Source organism: Rhincodon typus, chromosome 25, assembly GCF_021869965.1.
Source record: "Rhincodon typus isolate 14 chromosome 25, sRhiTyp1.1, whole genome shotgun sequence".
NCBI lineage: Eukaryota > Metazoa > Chordata > Chondrichthyes > Orectolobiformes > Rhincodontidae > Rhincodon > Rhincodon typus.
The window spans coordinates 42,680,892-42,694,670 of record NC_063356.1 but is presented as its reverse complement, the minus strand read 5'-3'; the positions used below and the strand labels follow the sequence as shown (position 1 = coordinate 42,694,670).

General features: G+C 44.6%; 1 protein-coding gene across 1 annotated transcript in view; it reads left to right on the top strand.

Annotated features, from left to right (window-relative positions):
• The first annotated feature begins 1,189 nt into the window (after positions 1-1,189).
• Positions 1,190-13,779, top strand: part of LOC109935959 (transmembrane protein 263-like) — a 28,167-nt gene continuing 15,577 nt past the window's right edge. Inside the window, exon 1 of the mRNA XM_020534576.2 lies at positions 1,190-1,418. Coding sequence (XP_020390165.1) covers positions 1,410-1,418 — 9 coding nt within the window. The 5' untranslated portion in view covers positions 1,190-1,409. The remainder of the gene's footprint in view (positions 1,419-13,779) is intronic.

Genomic DNA, 13,779 nt, shown 5'->3' with positions numbered 1-13,779 from the left:
ACATTTGCCCTCGGATCTTCTGGTAAATGTCCTCCAAGGCGGACTGTGAGATACACAACAGCACAGAGTCACTGAGCAGAGGTTGATAGCCAAGTTTTGTACCCATGAGGACAGCCTCAACCATGATCTTGGGTTCATGTCGTACTACAGGTGACCCCAACACACTGTACACTCACACACACCCCCCCTCCACACACACACACACACACACACACACTCGCGAATCTACGGGGTGAATTTGTATTTTCAGATACATTTTACTTTGTTCAAAAAGCACACAATTTATGGACAATCAGTCAATATGGCGTTTTATAAATTCCTACTTTAGAAATAAAACCAGTCTGACTCCAAACCAAAACACAAACAGATTCTAAACAAGGGCTCACGCCTAACATGCATTGTCTGACCTAAAAAGTCACCTCTTCTTTACACTGATAAAACCTTTAGTTCTCTCAGGGCTGTGACTTGAAAGGAATTCGGGATTTACATATACATATTAATAAATTAAAACCTTCTAACTGATTAAAGATTTAACAGCATCTTAGGTTTGTTTAGCACATCCTCATCAATGGTGTGAATCTTTGATCTTTTACTTATAAATTCTGCGTCTGATACTATCTCGCTCACTAACACCTGGAGTGAGGCTCCGAGTGCTTGTGTTTTCAAATAAACCCGTTGAAGCGTCTCGACCCGAAACGTCAATTTTCCTGCTCCTCAAATGCTGCCTGGCCTGCTCTGTTCCTCCAGCTCCACACTGTGTTTTCTCTGACTCCAGCGTTCTTCCACTCTCGGACAATAACCTGGTGTCGTGTGATTTTTGACCTTGTCCTCCGCAGTCCAACACTGGCACCTCCACATCATTTGCAAATGTGGACAGAGTGACGCCAAATCTCGTGAATAGGGTAGATCAGACAGCATGTCGATATTGACAATAGTTCATACAAAGGCTCGCAGAAAGGATCAAAACTAACATTGGGGGCCTGGGGATGAATCAATATTTACAGACGATTCCTATATGCAGACTAATTTGAGTGGGTTGGGAGCAGTCAGGTGAAACTGGCTCACTCAGATGCCTTTTCACAGTGAGTTCCACTTTGTGTGTGTGTGTGAGAGAGAGATAGGTAAAGGAGCAGATGGGTTTGTACTCTGTGTGGTGGGTTCCCTCCCCCCACCAAACACTGACATCTGTGCAGAGATAGTTAACAGACTTTGTTTTTTAGTGTAGTTTTTTTTCCGCTTGTACTTGACGCCACGTCCGGTTGTAGTGTGGGGTGGAGCGCCACGTCGGCAGCGCTGGAATTGCGGAGTGACCGGGAGAGCGTGTCTCTGTGAGACCGGGACCGGGGTAGACTGCGGCTGCATTCCCCCGATCACCAGAGCCGGGGACAGAGAGGGGAGCACAGCGCAGAATGGTGAAGGTAGGAGCGGGAGGGCTGTTCTCAGCTCCTTATGGTCACAGCGAGAAAAACCACTTTTTTTGTGTGTGGAGAAAGTTCTCAAATGTGCAAGTTCAAATTGTTTATTAGTCTGTTGCATTGTTTTTAAAAGAATGACGAGGGCCAGCTCCCTAAATGTTCTTGTCAATGTCTTTCCAAAACTTTTACTAACAAACGGTAGAGCTGGTTGCTGAAATTTATGAAGCTAAAAGATCTGCTCTATCTGAACAAAACATGTTCCAAATGTTTGCAGCGGGAGAAGGAGGGGATCTGTTAACTGTCCGGAGGCAACACGAGGTGAAAACGACACGATTTGTACATTTCGGTGCGCTTTGTGAACCTGCGTGGTTTGTTTGCAAACAAGCCCAATCTGTTTATACAAACACTTCGATTTGTGTCCAACTCAGACACAGTTTGCCCCGCTCCCGTCATCCCAGATCGGCCGTGACAAGTCAGCAGTGCCATGTCACTAAGGGTTGTGGGGGGTGGTGGGTAGAGAGTGAGAGAGGTGGGGCGGTTTACTTAGCTCCGGCCGTTTAACGAGATCCTTTTCCTCACCCAGCTGCAATTGCCTTTGTCTTGTTTCATCTCTTTGTCTTGTGCCCCGCCGAGTTTACAGCATCTGCTATTGGATTGTTCTGCCTGATATCGAAAACCTTACACAACTCAGTTAGCAAGAGGTGTCTGCCTTAGCCGTTGACCCAAATGGGGGAAGAGGTGGCAATTGTACAATTATTTTGGAGCCTGTAATGCTCTTTCTTTCTTAGATGAAGGGGAACCAGTGCAGTAGTATACATTTGGATTTTCAAAAGACGAGTGCCATCACAAAGGGTTATTCTGTAACACGAGGGACCATGGATTTGGGTAACTATTAACATAGTGAATGAATTGGTTGAAGGACAGAAAATGGAGAGAAGGAAGAAACCGGTAATTTTTTTGGTTGCTAAACTATTACTAGTGGGATCTCAGCTATTTACAATCTATGTGGATTACTTAGATGAAGGGACGGAGAGTAAGGCATCCAAGTTTGATGTTGGTACAAAGCCAATTGGGAGTCTAAGCACTGAGGAGGACACAGACAGCAAAGAAATATAGACAGATTCAGCGAGTGAACAAGAAGGGTATTCATGTTGAGTTGAAGAATAGAAACACTAGATATATTTTACAAGGTCAAAAATCATTTAAATTTGTGTGTCCTTGTACAAAAATAAAGTTAGCACACTGGTACATCAACCTTTTAGAAAGCCAAGTGATGTGTTGGCCTATGTAAGGTGGTTGGCAATAAGAGTAAGGAGGATTTGGGTCAGTTGTACTGGGCTTTGTGAGATCAGATCTGGAGAGCTGATGACATCTCCACAAAGAGGGAAGGATATACTTGCCTTCAGAGAGAATGCAGCATGAATTCACCAGATCGATTCCTGGGATGGAAGTGTTCTCCTGTGAGGAGAACCTGAACTGGTTGAGCCTATACTCTCTTGAATTTAGAAAAACGAGAGGAGATTTCACTGAGACATGAGATTTTGAGCGGGTTTGGTGGGGTCAATACTTAGCGGCTATTTCCAGTCACTGGAAAGTTAAGAACTGGGGCCACTGTCTCATGATGAAGGGTCAACAATTTAGGCCTGAGGTGAAGCGAAATTTCTTCGCGTGGTGGCTTGTGAACCTTTGAATTTTCTGCCTTAGAGGACTTTAATGCCTCAGTCATTAAGTATATTCAAGGCTGAGATCAAAAATTGGTGAACTAAGAGAATCATGGGATTTGGGAAAGGATGGAAAGGTAAAGTCGAAGATCAGCCATGATCTTATTAAGCAGCATACTAGACTGTGGGTCATTTTTTTGTGTTTTGCCTGCAATAACACCAAAACCCCTATTCAGTTGGAGTTCATTAAATGCATAACCACAGTTCAAAGCAACTAGGCATTCAAGAGGAGAATGTTGTTCAAACTATGTACCTGCAACGTTCAATCTCCAACGCAAAATGATTGATGAGATAAAGGGGATTTTAGTTTATTGACATGAACCAAATGATTCACATTATCAGATAAAATCTGACGCTGAACTGCTTAAGGAGGTTGCAAAACACACAGCCAAAGGCTTGAGCAAAGAAGGGAGGTTTTAAGCTGCCTCTGGAAGGAGGAGTTGGGGAAGAGGTGAGAAGAACTTTGGAGAAGGAATTCTAGAGCTTGAGGCCAAGAAAAAAAGATGTGACTGCCAATGGTACTACAGTGAAAATCTGAGCTGCACAGAGTCCTTGGTAAGGCTGCAAGAGGTAACAGAGGAAGGGATGGGAAAGGACATTGTTATTCTTGAATACCAGGCTAAGAGTTTTATATTTGAAGCATTACAGTTTATTTCTGGTTTTGGGTTCTTCCACCCTGCTGAAGGCAGATATCTAGAGACTTGTTTGTGGAACTGAGGGATTGCTTTTTTGACTGAACCTCCAGCAGCAAGAACCATTGCTTACTGGAGAAAGGTGTGTGTGTGTGTGTATTGCAGTCAGGAGGATGGTAACACGGTATGGGGAGTCATGGTTCTCCCTGGGACTAGTTTGGGGTCGAGGTTCTGCAGTTGCTAGTCACTTTAGACTTTGCGGATACCAAGAACTGCAGATGCTGGAGTCAGAATCAAAACCGTGTGGAGCTGCTGTTCCACACAGCAAGTCAGGCTGAAGTTCTGAAGAAGGGTCCTGACCCAAAATGTCAACTTTCCTGCTCCTCTGATGCTGCCTGACCTATGGTGTTCCTCTAGCTCCACATTGTGTTGACTATGGTAGATTTTGAGCTAGGTTGAACAAGGCTCCTCCCTTCACATAATGGCTAGAGGCAGAAAGACTATTCCTGAAGGATTGCAGAGCAAGAGTCAAAGGAGGAAGAGATGATTACTGGTTGCTTCTCAGGACACACCCTCAGTGAGTTGATTATTGCTTTTCTTTAAGGCTGGTTGGTAGCACTCTTCCGAATCAGAAGTTTGTGGCTTTACATTCTGCTCCAGGAGCTGAGCACAAACATCTAAGCTCAGTCCAGGGCTGAGGGAGTGTTGCATCGTTGGAGGTGCCTTCCTTCAGATGAGCTGTAAAAGAATGGCTCCACCTGCCATGTGGATGTTGAAAGTTCCCATTGCAGTCTCCCTGATGAGCTGAACAATGTTCATCCCTTTAGCCATGTTGCTGCAATCAAATCACAACATCTGACCATCATTCGAATGACCCCGAGCACTTTACATCAGTAAACATTACAACAATTTACAATACTTTTTACTGTGCTTCATTCTCTGTCTTCCTCCTCGAAGAAGCAGATCAGTGGGATGCCTAGGTTTCTGCATGGTTCTACAACACTGCCTTCACCTGGGCCTGTTGGAAATGCTTGAGATGGTCAGCACTTTCACGGACATGACCCCGCCAGTTGGTGCCACCTCGGTCAAGGCCTACCCATGAGTCTATGGATATGTTGCACCTTTTCAGCAAGGACATACTTTGCCCTCCTGGTAACCACTTGCTGTGATGCAGTTCAGGGTGGAGAGCTTGTATGGAAGTCTAGTATTAGGCACATGACCTACCCAGTGCAGCTGTTTGCCTGTAACCTGTGCCTTGGTACTGGAGGTTTTAGCTGAAGAGTGGATGCTGATATCGGAGTGCCGATTAGATTTGCAGGATCTTGTAGAGGCATCGCTGCTGATATTTCTCAAGAGATTTTGAGGTGTCTGCTGTACATTGTCCATGCATGGTCCATACTGCCACATACAGTAACACTGCTGCCCCGGAGACCAGGAGCTTGGTGCTGGGTTTCAGGTCTTTGTTTCTCAGATGGCTGAGGTTGTGTACATGACTGGAGATGATGTTGAATTTCATTCTCACTGAGTGGAGATCCCTGAAGAATGAGAAATGATCCGGTAGCTTGCTGATAGTTGACCGGTGCTGTACAGCAGGAGAAAGCTGATGCAAGACCTTTGTCACCTGGATGTTGTGCTAAAAGCCCATTCTATTCCTTTGCGAATGCATTGACAATGGTTTGGAGCTCAACCTCAGAGTAAGCATACACACAAGGGCTCTCTGCGTACTGTAGCTCTTTGACAGAGATTATGGTGGTCTTGGGTCTGGACTGGAGGTGATGACTCTGTTCAGAGTCCTGCTCATCCTTTTGAGAAGCTCTAGTCCAGCAAGAAGCCTCATGAAGAAGGAGTGGAGTGCAGCAGTGAGGATTATAGAGAGAAGGGTATTGGTGCAATGATGCAGCTTGACCCCAGTTTGCACACTTTGTGTCTGTGGTGAATCCACTGGTTAGTATCACAGCTCATGTCGTGTTGTGCGTATTGTTCTGTGGGTAACAGAGCATTTCACAATCCATCCCAGTTGATAGGGTCACAGACATCTATGAAGTTGGATAAAGCCACTTATAAAGGTTGCTCCCAATCTCTGCACTTTTCTTGGACTTGCCTTGCTGTGAAGAGCATGTGCATTGTGCCTCTGGATGAATGGAATCCACACTGATACTCTGGGAGCAACTCTTCAGCCACTGGGAGGAGGTGACTGAGGAAAATTTTTGCAATGACCTTCCCTGGTGTGGACAGCAGGGAGACTCCTTGGGTGTTCCTACAATCCGTCTTCTCTCCTTTCTTGAAGATGGTCACAGCTACAGTACCTTGAAGAACTGCTGGTCTGTTCTCCTCCTTCCAGATGAGGGAGATGAGGTCATGTGCCAAGAGAGCTGCTCGACTATACTTTAGTAACTCGTCAGGGATTCTGTCTGTTCTGACGGCTTTGTATGTTCTCAGCTGCCTGATGGTATTTTCAGTCCCGTGTTGAGATGGTGGCAGGGAGCATGCTCTAGGATGTGGTCAAGGGTGCTCACGTCGAGAAGGATAACCTGGATGCTCAATCAGCATTGACTGCAATGATGAGCCCCACTCGGTTCAGATGAAGAATCCATGCACATTATGACTGTTGGTGAGTTGCTGGATTTCTGCCCACCATCTGTTCTTTTAGGTTTTCTTATTGTGCCTCTGCCTTTGTCAACCTGTTTTCTTTCCCTCCAGGTTTGGTGGTGTTTCCAGCTCAGAAGCTCTTTGTATGCGTGACTTAGGAGTTCCTGGCACTCCTGATGATTCTTGTCAAACCAGTCATTGTATTTCTTGTTGAGAAATGCAGAGTTTCCTAGTAGCTGCTGTTTCTGCAGGATGTGCGAGTAGACCAGGTGCTGTGGACATTTGTCAGGTATCACCAGGTGCTGACTGAGTGGGTGTTTTCTCGGAGTCCTCGACCATCAGCATTAATTTTCCCGGAATAGCAATTCTGCAGCTGCTGGTTGTTGGCCAGAGACAGTAAACCAGATTTCGGTAGTGATTGGTCCAGCAGTCAGCTCTGGTCATGGTGCAGGTGATTGAAACGTTGTTGTGGTCCCTTGCTCAGACCATTGTCACCTACTTGACCACATTGGTCACTAAAATTTCAGAAATGCAGGAGCCAGTTCTGTGTCTCATCATTGTCCTACAATTAAAAATGCACTAATGCTAAGTAAACTGTTTTCGGTCTTTGGGTATAGAATCATGGAAACAGACTCTTTGGTCTAACTTGTCCATGCTGACCAGGTTTCCTAAACTGAACTAGTCCCGTTTATCTGCATTCGGCTCATATCCCTTTCAACCTTTCCTATTCATGTACCTGTCCAAATGTCTTTTAAATCTTATAACTGTACTCACCTCTACCACTTCCTTTGGCAGCTTGTTCCATATATGCACCACCCTTTGCATGAAAAATTTGCCCCTCAAGTCCCTTTTAAATTTTTCTTCTCTCACCTTGAACCTATGCCCTCTAGTTTTGGACTCCCCTACCCTCGTGGGAAAAACAGCCTTGGCTGTTCACCTAATCTATGTCCCTCATGATTGTATAAACCTCTATAAGGTCACCCCTTAGCCTCTGACGCTCCAGGGAAAAATAGTCCCAGCCCATCCAGCTTCTTGTAAATCAAAACTTCCAGTTTCGGTTGAGTGATAAATGTTGACCAGTCCATTGGGAGGTGTTAACTGTTCATCCTCCACAGTGCAGTGGAATTTTTTATGCCCCATCTGAGAAGTTGAGGGGGGTTTAATGTCACATTCGGTAGATTGCACTGTTGACTGTGCAACATTCTCTCAGTATCACGTTAAACTAGACTTTGTGCTCAAATCTCTGGAGCAAGACCTCCATGCATAACCTCCTGACTCCGGCAAGAGTGCTCTATCTGATATCTGACGTTGATAATCTGGTAAATCAGTGCGCGGATGGACGGGAGGTGTAGTAGCTTGACAAAATAAATAATAAACAGCCCAATTTGGCTTAAATACTTTGGTGAACACCCATTCCTTGCAGTTAATGATCTGCGAGGGAGCATCTCACTCATTATTATTTAAAGAGGGCGAGCCCAACATTTTGGGTTTGAAAACTGTTAATTGTGGCACTATTGGATTTCAGCACATGATTCATGTCTCACTGACGAAAGGAAATCGATTTCTGTTAACCTCCTTTTCCTCTTAACCAATAAGATATTGAATGGGCATCAGATGTTTGTGCTTGGGGTGGGAGCACAGATTCCTGTTGAACCTGGAAATTGGCTGTGTCGTTTTTGAGCTGCTTGTGTACGGACCTAACTGAATAGTGGAACAGACTTGAGAGGCAGGGTAACTCCTCTTGCTCACACATTCCTTTCAATCTTGAGCTAGTGTCATCAAATATCGGGATGAAGCTGTTAAGCAGAGAGGGTTCTGCTGAGTTCCCAAGGCTCCCACGCCCACATTTCTGCAAGGGGTGAGGAGAATTTATCCTTTTGCTCATTTCATGCCATTTCCCCTGCCTGAATGTTTGGAGACTGGTTTTGCACAGATCATAATGTGTATAACACAGCTAGATTGTCATAGATCGGATCTCTAACAAAATCCCACCCCCAGCAAGATCACTGCACAGTAATAATCTCATTAGGGTTTAGCACAGTTTTTTTTGGCTCATTGCATCACCAGGCTAGTACTTCAGAGGGAGTGAAGCAAACAATGAACTCAGTCATGTTCGACATTATGATCCTGTTTGTTTTCTTTCTGGTTCCCTTCGTCATTTCCCGTCTAGAGACCAGAACAAGACGACACAGTTACAAAATAAGGCGTCGTTCATTTCAGACTGAGATGAGGTACAAATGCTTTTCTCAGCAGTTGAGTGTCTGTTGAACACTGTTCCCCAGAGAATGGTGAGATTGGGGTCACTAAATGCTTTTAAGACAAAGGCAGATAGACCTTTGACTAGTAAGGGAGCCCAGAGGAGGAATGTGGAGTCGAGTCAACAGCAGGCTTGAGGGGTTGAATAGCCTGCTGTATATTCTCTTTTGGAGGTACTGATTGTCACTGAAGCTCTATGCTATTATGTAGGATCAGGATTAGGCTATTCAGCCCCTTGAGTCTCTTCTGCAATTCAGTGAGATCCTGGCTAATCTGTGGTCTAACTCTGTATACTTGCCTTTGGCCAATATCCCTTAATTCTTTGCTTAAAAAGGTATTTGGCAGAACTGGAAGTGATGCCCACCACCCCAGCAAACCGAGGCCTATAAATAACAAGTGGGACAGAACACCAGTGCTTCACTGGAGGCGCACTGATGATGTTACCTAGCAGACGTTTCATCACCCCACTATCAAACACACTGGCAAGGTGTGCATTCTACAACCTCATGGTATTATGTTCAGCATGAACTGGTTGGACCGAAGGGTCTGTTTCTGTGCTGTATGACTCTATAACAACCAATCCTGCATCTACTGCTGTTTGTGGAAGAAAGTTCCAAACATCTACCATCTTTAGTTGTGTAGAAGTGCTTTCTAGCATCTTTCCTGAATAACCCGGCCCTAATTCTCAGACTATGCCCCTAGTTCTAGAATCCCCAACCAGTGGAAATAATTTCTTTAACTACCCTGATAATATCTTGAAGACTTTAATCAAATCACCCCTTAATGTTCTACATTGTAGAGAGAGCAGGCCTAATTTGAATAATCTCCCCTCATAACTATTCCTTGAAGTCAAGGTATCATTCTTGTAAACCTACATGGTACCCCCTCCAAAGTCAACATATCCTTCCTAATGTGTGGTGCTGAGATGTGCTCACAGCACTCTAAGTGTGATCTAATCAGAGTTTTGCATAACTGCATAGTTCACAGTCCAGGCAGTTGTCTCCATCCCATTCCTCACATGTGACTATTCCTTCCGTGAGTGTAGATCTCTAATGTGGGTGAATCTTTGGTCATGGTTGGTGTAAGAAAGAAGAAAACACCAAAATAGCAGAGCCCAGTTGATGTAAATCTGGGTAGCTCTGTCTCATGCACATACATAGGCAAAATTATACAATATACACAAACAAGGGAAAGCAAGATGGCTCAGTGGTTAGCGATGCTGCCTCACAGCGCCAGGGAACCAGGTTTGATTTCTCCCTTGGGTGACTATGTGGAGTTTGCACATTCTCCCTGTGTCTGTGTGGGTCTCTGCCAGGTGCTCCAATTTCTTCCAACAGTCCAAAGACATGCAGGTTAGGTGGATTGGCCATGCTAATTTGCCCTGTAGTGTTCAGGGATGCGTAGGCTAGGTGGAACAGCCATGGAAAATGCAGGGCTACAAGGATAAGGCATGAGGCTGGGTCTGAGTAGGATGCTGTTTGGAGGGCTGTTTGGCCTGCTTCCACACTGTAGGGACCTTATGAGTATGTATGTACATGTTTGCACATGCTGCAAAAGGGCTATTGATTAGCATTAGGATCTTTGTCCAGTTTGATGTTTTCTAATTCTCCTTTGGTCTGTTTCACTTCAGCCATTTTTTTTTGTGCATGTGGTCCTGCCTTCAGGGCAGACCAGAAATTCACCCTGGGATCTTCCTGCTTTTAATGTAGGCATAGCTGTGGTCACCACTGAGCCAGTGGGCAACTTAATTTTGCAGTTCTGGTTTGATCCACCTGTTAGTTACTTTTCTGTGTTTTCGGCAATGCAATATGCAACACCTACAAGTGAGCTAATCACAACAAAGACAGTCAGTCACATTGCCTTTAAGTGGGTATTTTCTCGGAGTCCTCAAGAGTTGCCTTGACTGTTCACACCAAAGCCCCGCTGAGCTAATCTGTCAGGCTGATAGACAATCGGAGTTTGGTGCTGTCAGAGTCGGTTCTTGTGAACAGTTTTGCAGTGTCACCGTGCACTATGAATTTAAATAGCTTGTTTTATCATAGAATAATTTAATGCAGTCTTTGATTTATCTGATAAATAGTCAGTTCCGTGTGTTCTGAAGGGAACTGTTGTTCTAAAATACAAGCACGGGGCTAATTTATTGAGCAGTGTGTATAGAGATTTCAGTTCAAGTCATGTTCCTGATTTCTCCAGGTGTAGCAGAGGACTGAGCTTTCATGGTTACATAGCTACTTGCCTGTGGGATTGGGAATAAGCTGGGTGTACACCTAGAAAATCCTGATTAACAGCACATTTATTTCCCTTTGCTGGAGGAATTACCTACTACAACTGAGATTGGTTCAATCTTCATGTTCCTCTAACTCTTAACATTTTAGGACAGATATGCATTTTGATGGGTGTCAGCCTGATTTAATGGTAGCACCATTGCCTCTGCATCATAAGGATGTGGCTTCTACTCATACTCCAGTGATTTCAGCTTGTAATCCAGGTTTGCTAATCCAAGTGCAGTATTAAGACAGTGCTGCACTGTCAGATGCCTTTTGTTTTGGATGGACCACTAAATTGGGTTCTGTCCTTTTGGTTTATATAGTTGAGTAGAGGTATTATCAAGGAACTTAAAACGATGAAGGGATCGAATAGGGTAGATATCAAGGCACTGTTTCATCTGGGTAAGCGGGGTCTAGAACACGAGGACATGAGTCAGGCTACGTAGGAGTGATATCAGAAGGCATAGATATAGGTATAGAATCCCTACAGTGTGGAAACAGGCCCTTCGGCCCAACAAGTCCACACCGAACCTCAGAGCATCCCACCTAGACCCATCCCCCTATAACCCACCTAATCTACACCTCCCTGAACACTATGGGCGATTTAGCATGGCCAATCCACCTACATGTTCTGGTTTGCACACTGTCTGGAATGCTCTCCCTTAAAGACTGTGAATGCTGATGGATAGTTACAATTTTCAAGACTGAGGTCAATAGATTTTTCTTAAGTTAGGATTTCACAGGAAATGGAGATAAATCTGCCAGCCCTCTGAATAGTAGTTGGCATAGGAAGGATTTTTTTTTTGACACACATTTAAGCAGAGAAAGGGATTTGGCAGGCAATTTATACTGAATTGTTGAGATGCAATTCACCTGATTTGCATCCTGTTGACTTTAATGGGATCTACATAAGACAGGATACATACATAATATTAGCAATAGCAGCAACAGTGGGCCAGTCAGTCCCATTAACCTGTACTTTATTTCACTAGATTATACCTGATTTGCCAAATCTGACAACAGGTCGAAGATCCACTCAATAACATCGGGCGGCACAGTGGCACAGTGGCTCAGTGGTTACCAGTGCTGCCTCACGGCACGGGGACCCAGGTTCAATTCCACCCTCAGTCAACTGTCTGTGTGGAGTTTGCACATTCTCCCCGTGTCTGCATGGGTTTCCTCCGGGTGCTCTGGTTTCCTCCTACAGTTCAAAGATGTGCAGGCTAGGTTGATTGGCCATGCTAAATTGCCCGTAGTGTTCAGGGATGTGGAGGCTAGGTGTGTTAGCCATGGGAAATGTAGGGTTACAGGAACAGGGTAGGGGGATGGATCTGGGTGGAGTGTTCTTCGGCAGGTTGGTGTGGACTTAATGGGCTGAATGGCCTGTTTCCACACTGCAGGGATTCTATGAAACAACTTTACATTTATATAGCACCTTTAGTATGATAAAATGCCCTCATACGAGCATTATACAATGGAATATGACCCCCAAGCCCCATTGGAGATTTTATCTCAAAGAGGGTAAGTTTTTTTTTGATGAGTGACATAAGGAAGGAAAGTGAGAACTGAGACAGTGAGATAGAGAGGTATTAGGGAGGATATTCCAGAGCTTGGGGCCTGGGTAACTAAAGGCTTGGCTGCCAGTACACCGAGAGAACTAGTGAAGAGGCCAGAATTGGAATAGCACAGACTTCTGAGAAGGTAGTAGGGCTGAAAGAGATTAGAGATGGGGAAGGGTGGGGTCATGCTGGGGGGTTTGAAAACAAGGACAAGAATTGCTTGTGAGTTGATACACAGGTGACAGAGTCTTGGATAAACTCCAGTTTAGGGAGGGTTACCGGAGGGTCAATGAGGGAATGGGAGAGGGCAGGCTGAGCTCACTGGATGAGACTGAAGCTGCTGGAATGTCACTTGAACATTGTGACTCAGTTTCCATTCCGGTTTCTCTCTGGGTCACCTTGCTGTTGCAGTTGCCTGCTTTAACTGATTTGCGTAACTTTCTGACTGTGAGCTGCAAGTCCAATGCTTCACATAACAGGCATATTTTGAATGGCATGGTGTTGAATCCTGTAACAAGATATGAATACTGTTATTTTCCTTTTGAGAGCAGCCTCATTAAACACATACCAATGAATACATCAGAATGCTTTCAGTATCGAATAACATCCTCCTAACATTGCACCTCCTCGCTCTGAAACCCCCATGCTGAACTGATGTTCTCTGAAGATCTTGCTTGTGTCAATTTTGCTCCACTTTAACGATGGGGCTGATCGTGTGTAAATGACACGTTTTGTCAAAGCTTTTCATTTCAAAAGAATACGACATTAAGGGGTAAACCAACATTTATACTGAGGGGAGAGCGTTGATTGGTAGAGGCATTGCCATGGGGAATATGCCCATAAACACTGGCTGTTAACTGTCAATCAAAAGAAGCACAGAAATTGTTGGAAAAGCGCAGTAATTCTGGCAGTATCTGTAGAGAGAAATCAGAGTTAGTGTTTCGGCTTCAGAACTGTCAAATCAGCATTAATGAGTGCAGGTCTCCATGACAATGCCTCTGTCAATTAGAGTCTCCTTGCCAACCAATCCATGCTTTCCTCTCATGCAGTGTAAATATTGGTTTTCCTCTTGAATTGCTATTCTTGTGAAATGTCCTGATGAGTGAAGACAAAACAGCTTTTGCAATATGTGTCTTTTATCAGCAACATTCAGATGCTGGGCTGATTTTGCTCCAGTACTGATCTATGTTGTGTATTACACTGTGATCATATAAAGCTAATGGCGCAGAAAGAGGCCAGTCTGCCCATTAAGTCTGTGCTGGCTGAGAAATGAGCCACAATTTCTAGCATTAAGTGCATATTCAGACACCTTTTAAATGAGGTGAGGGTTTTTACCTCCA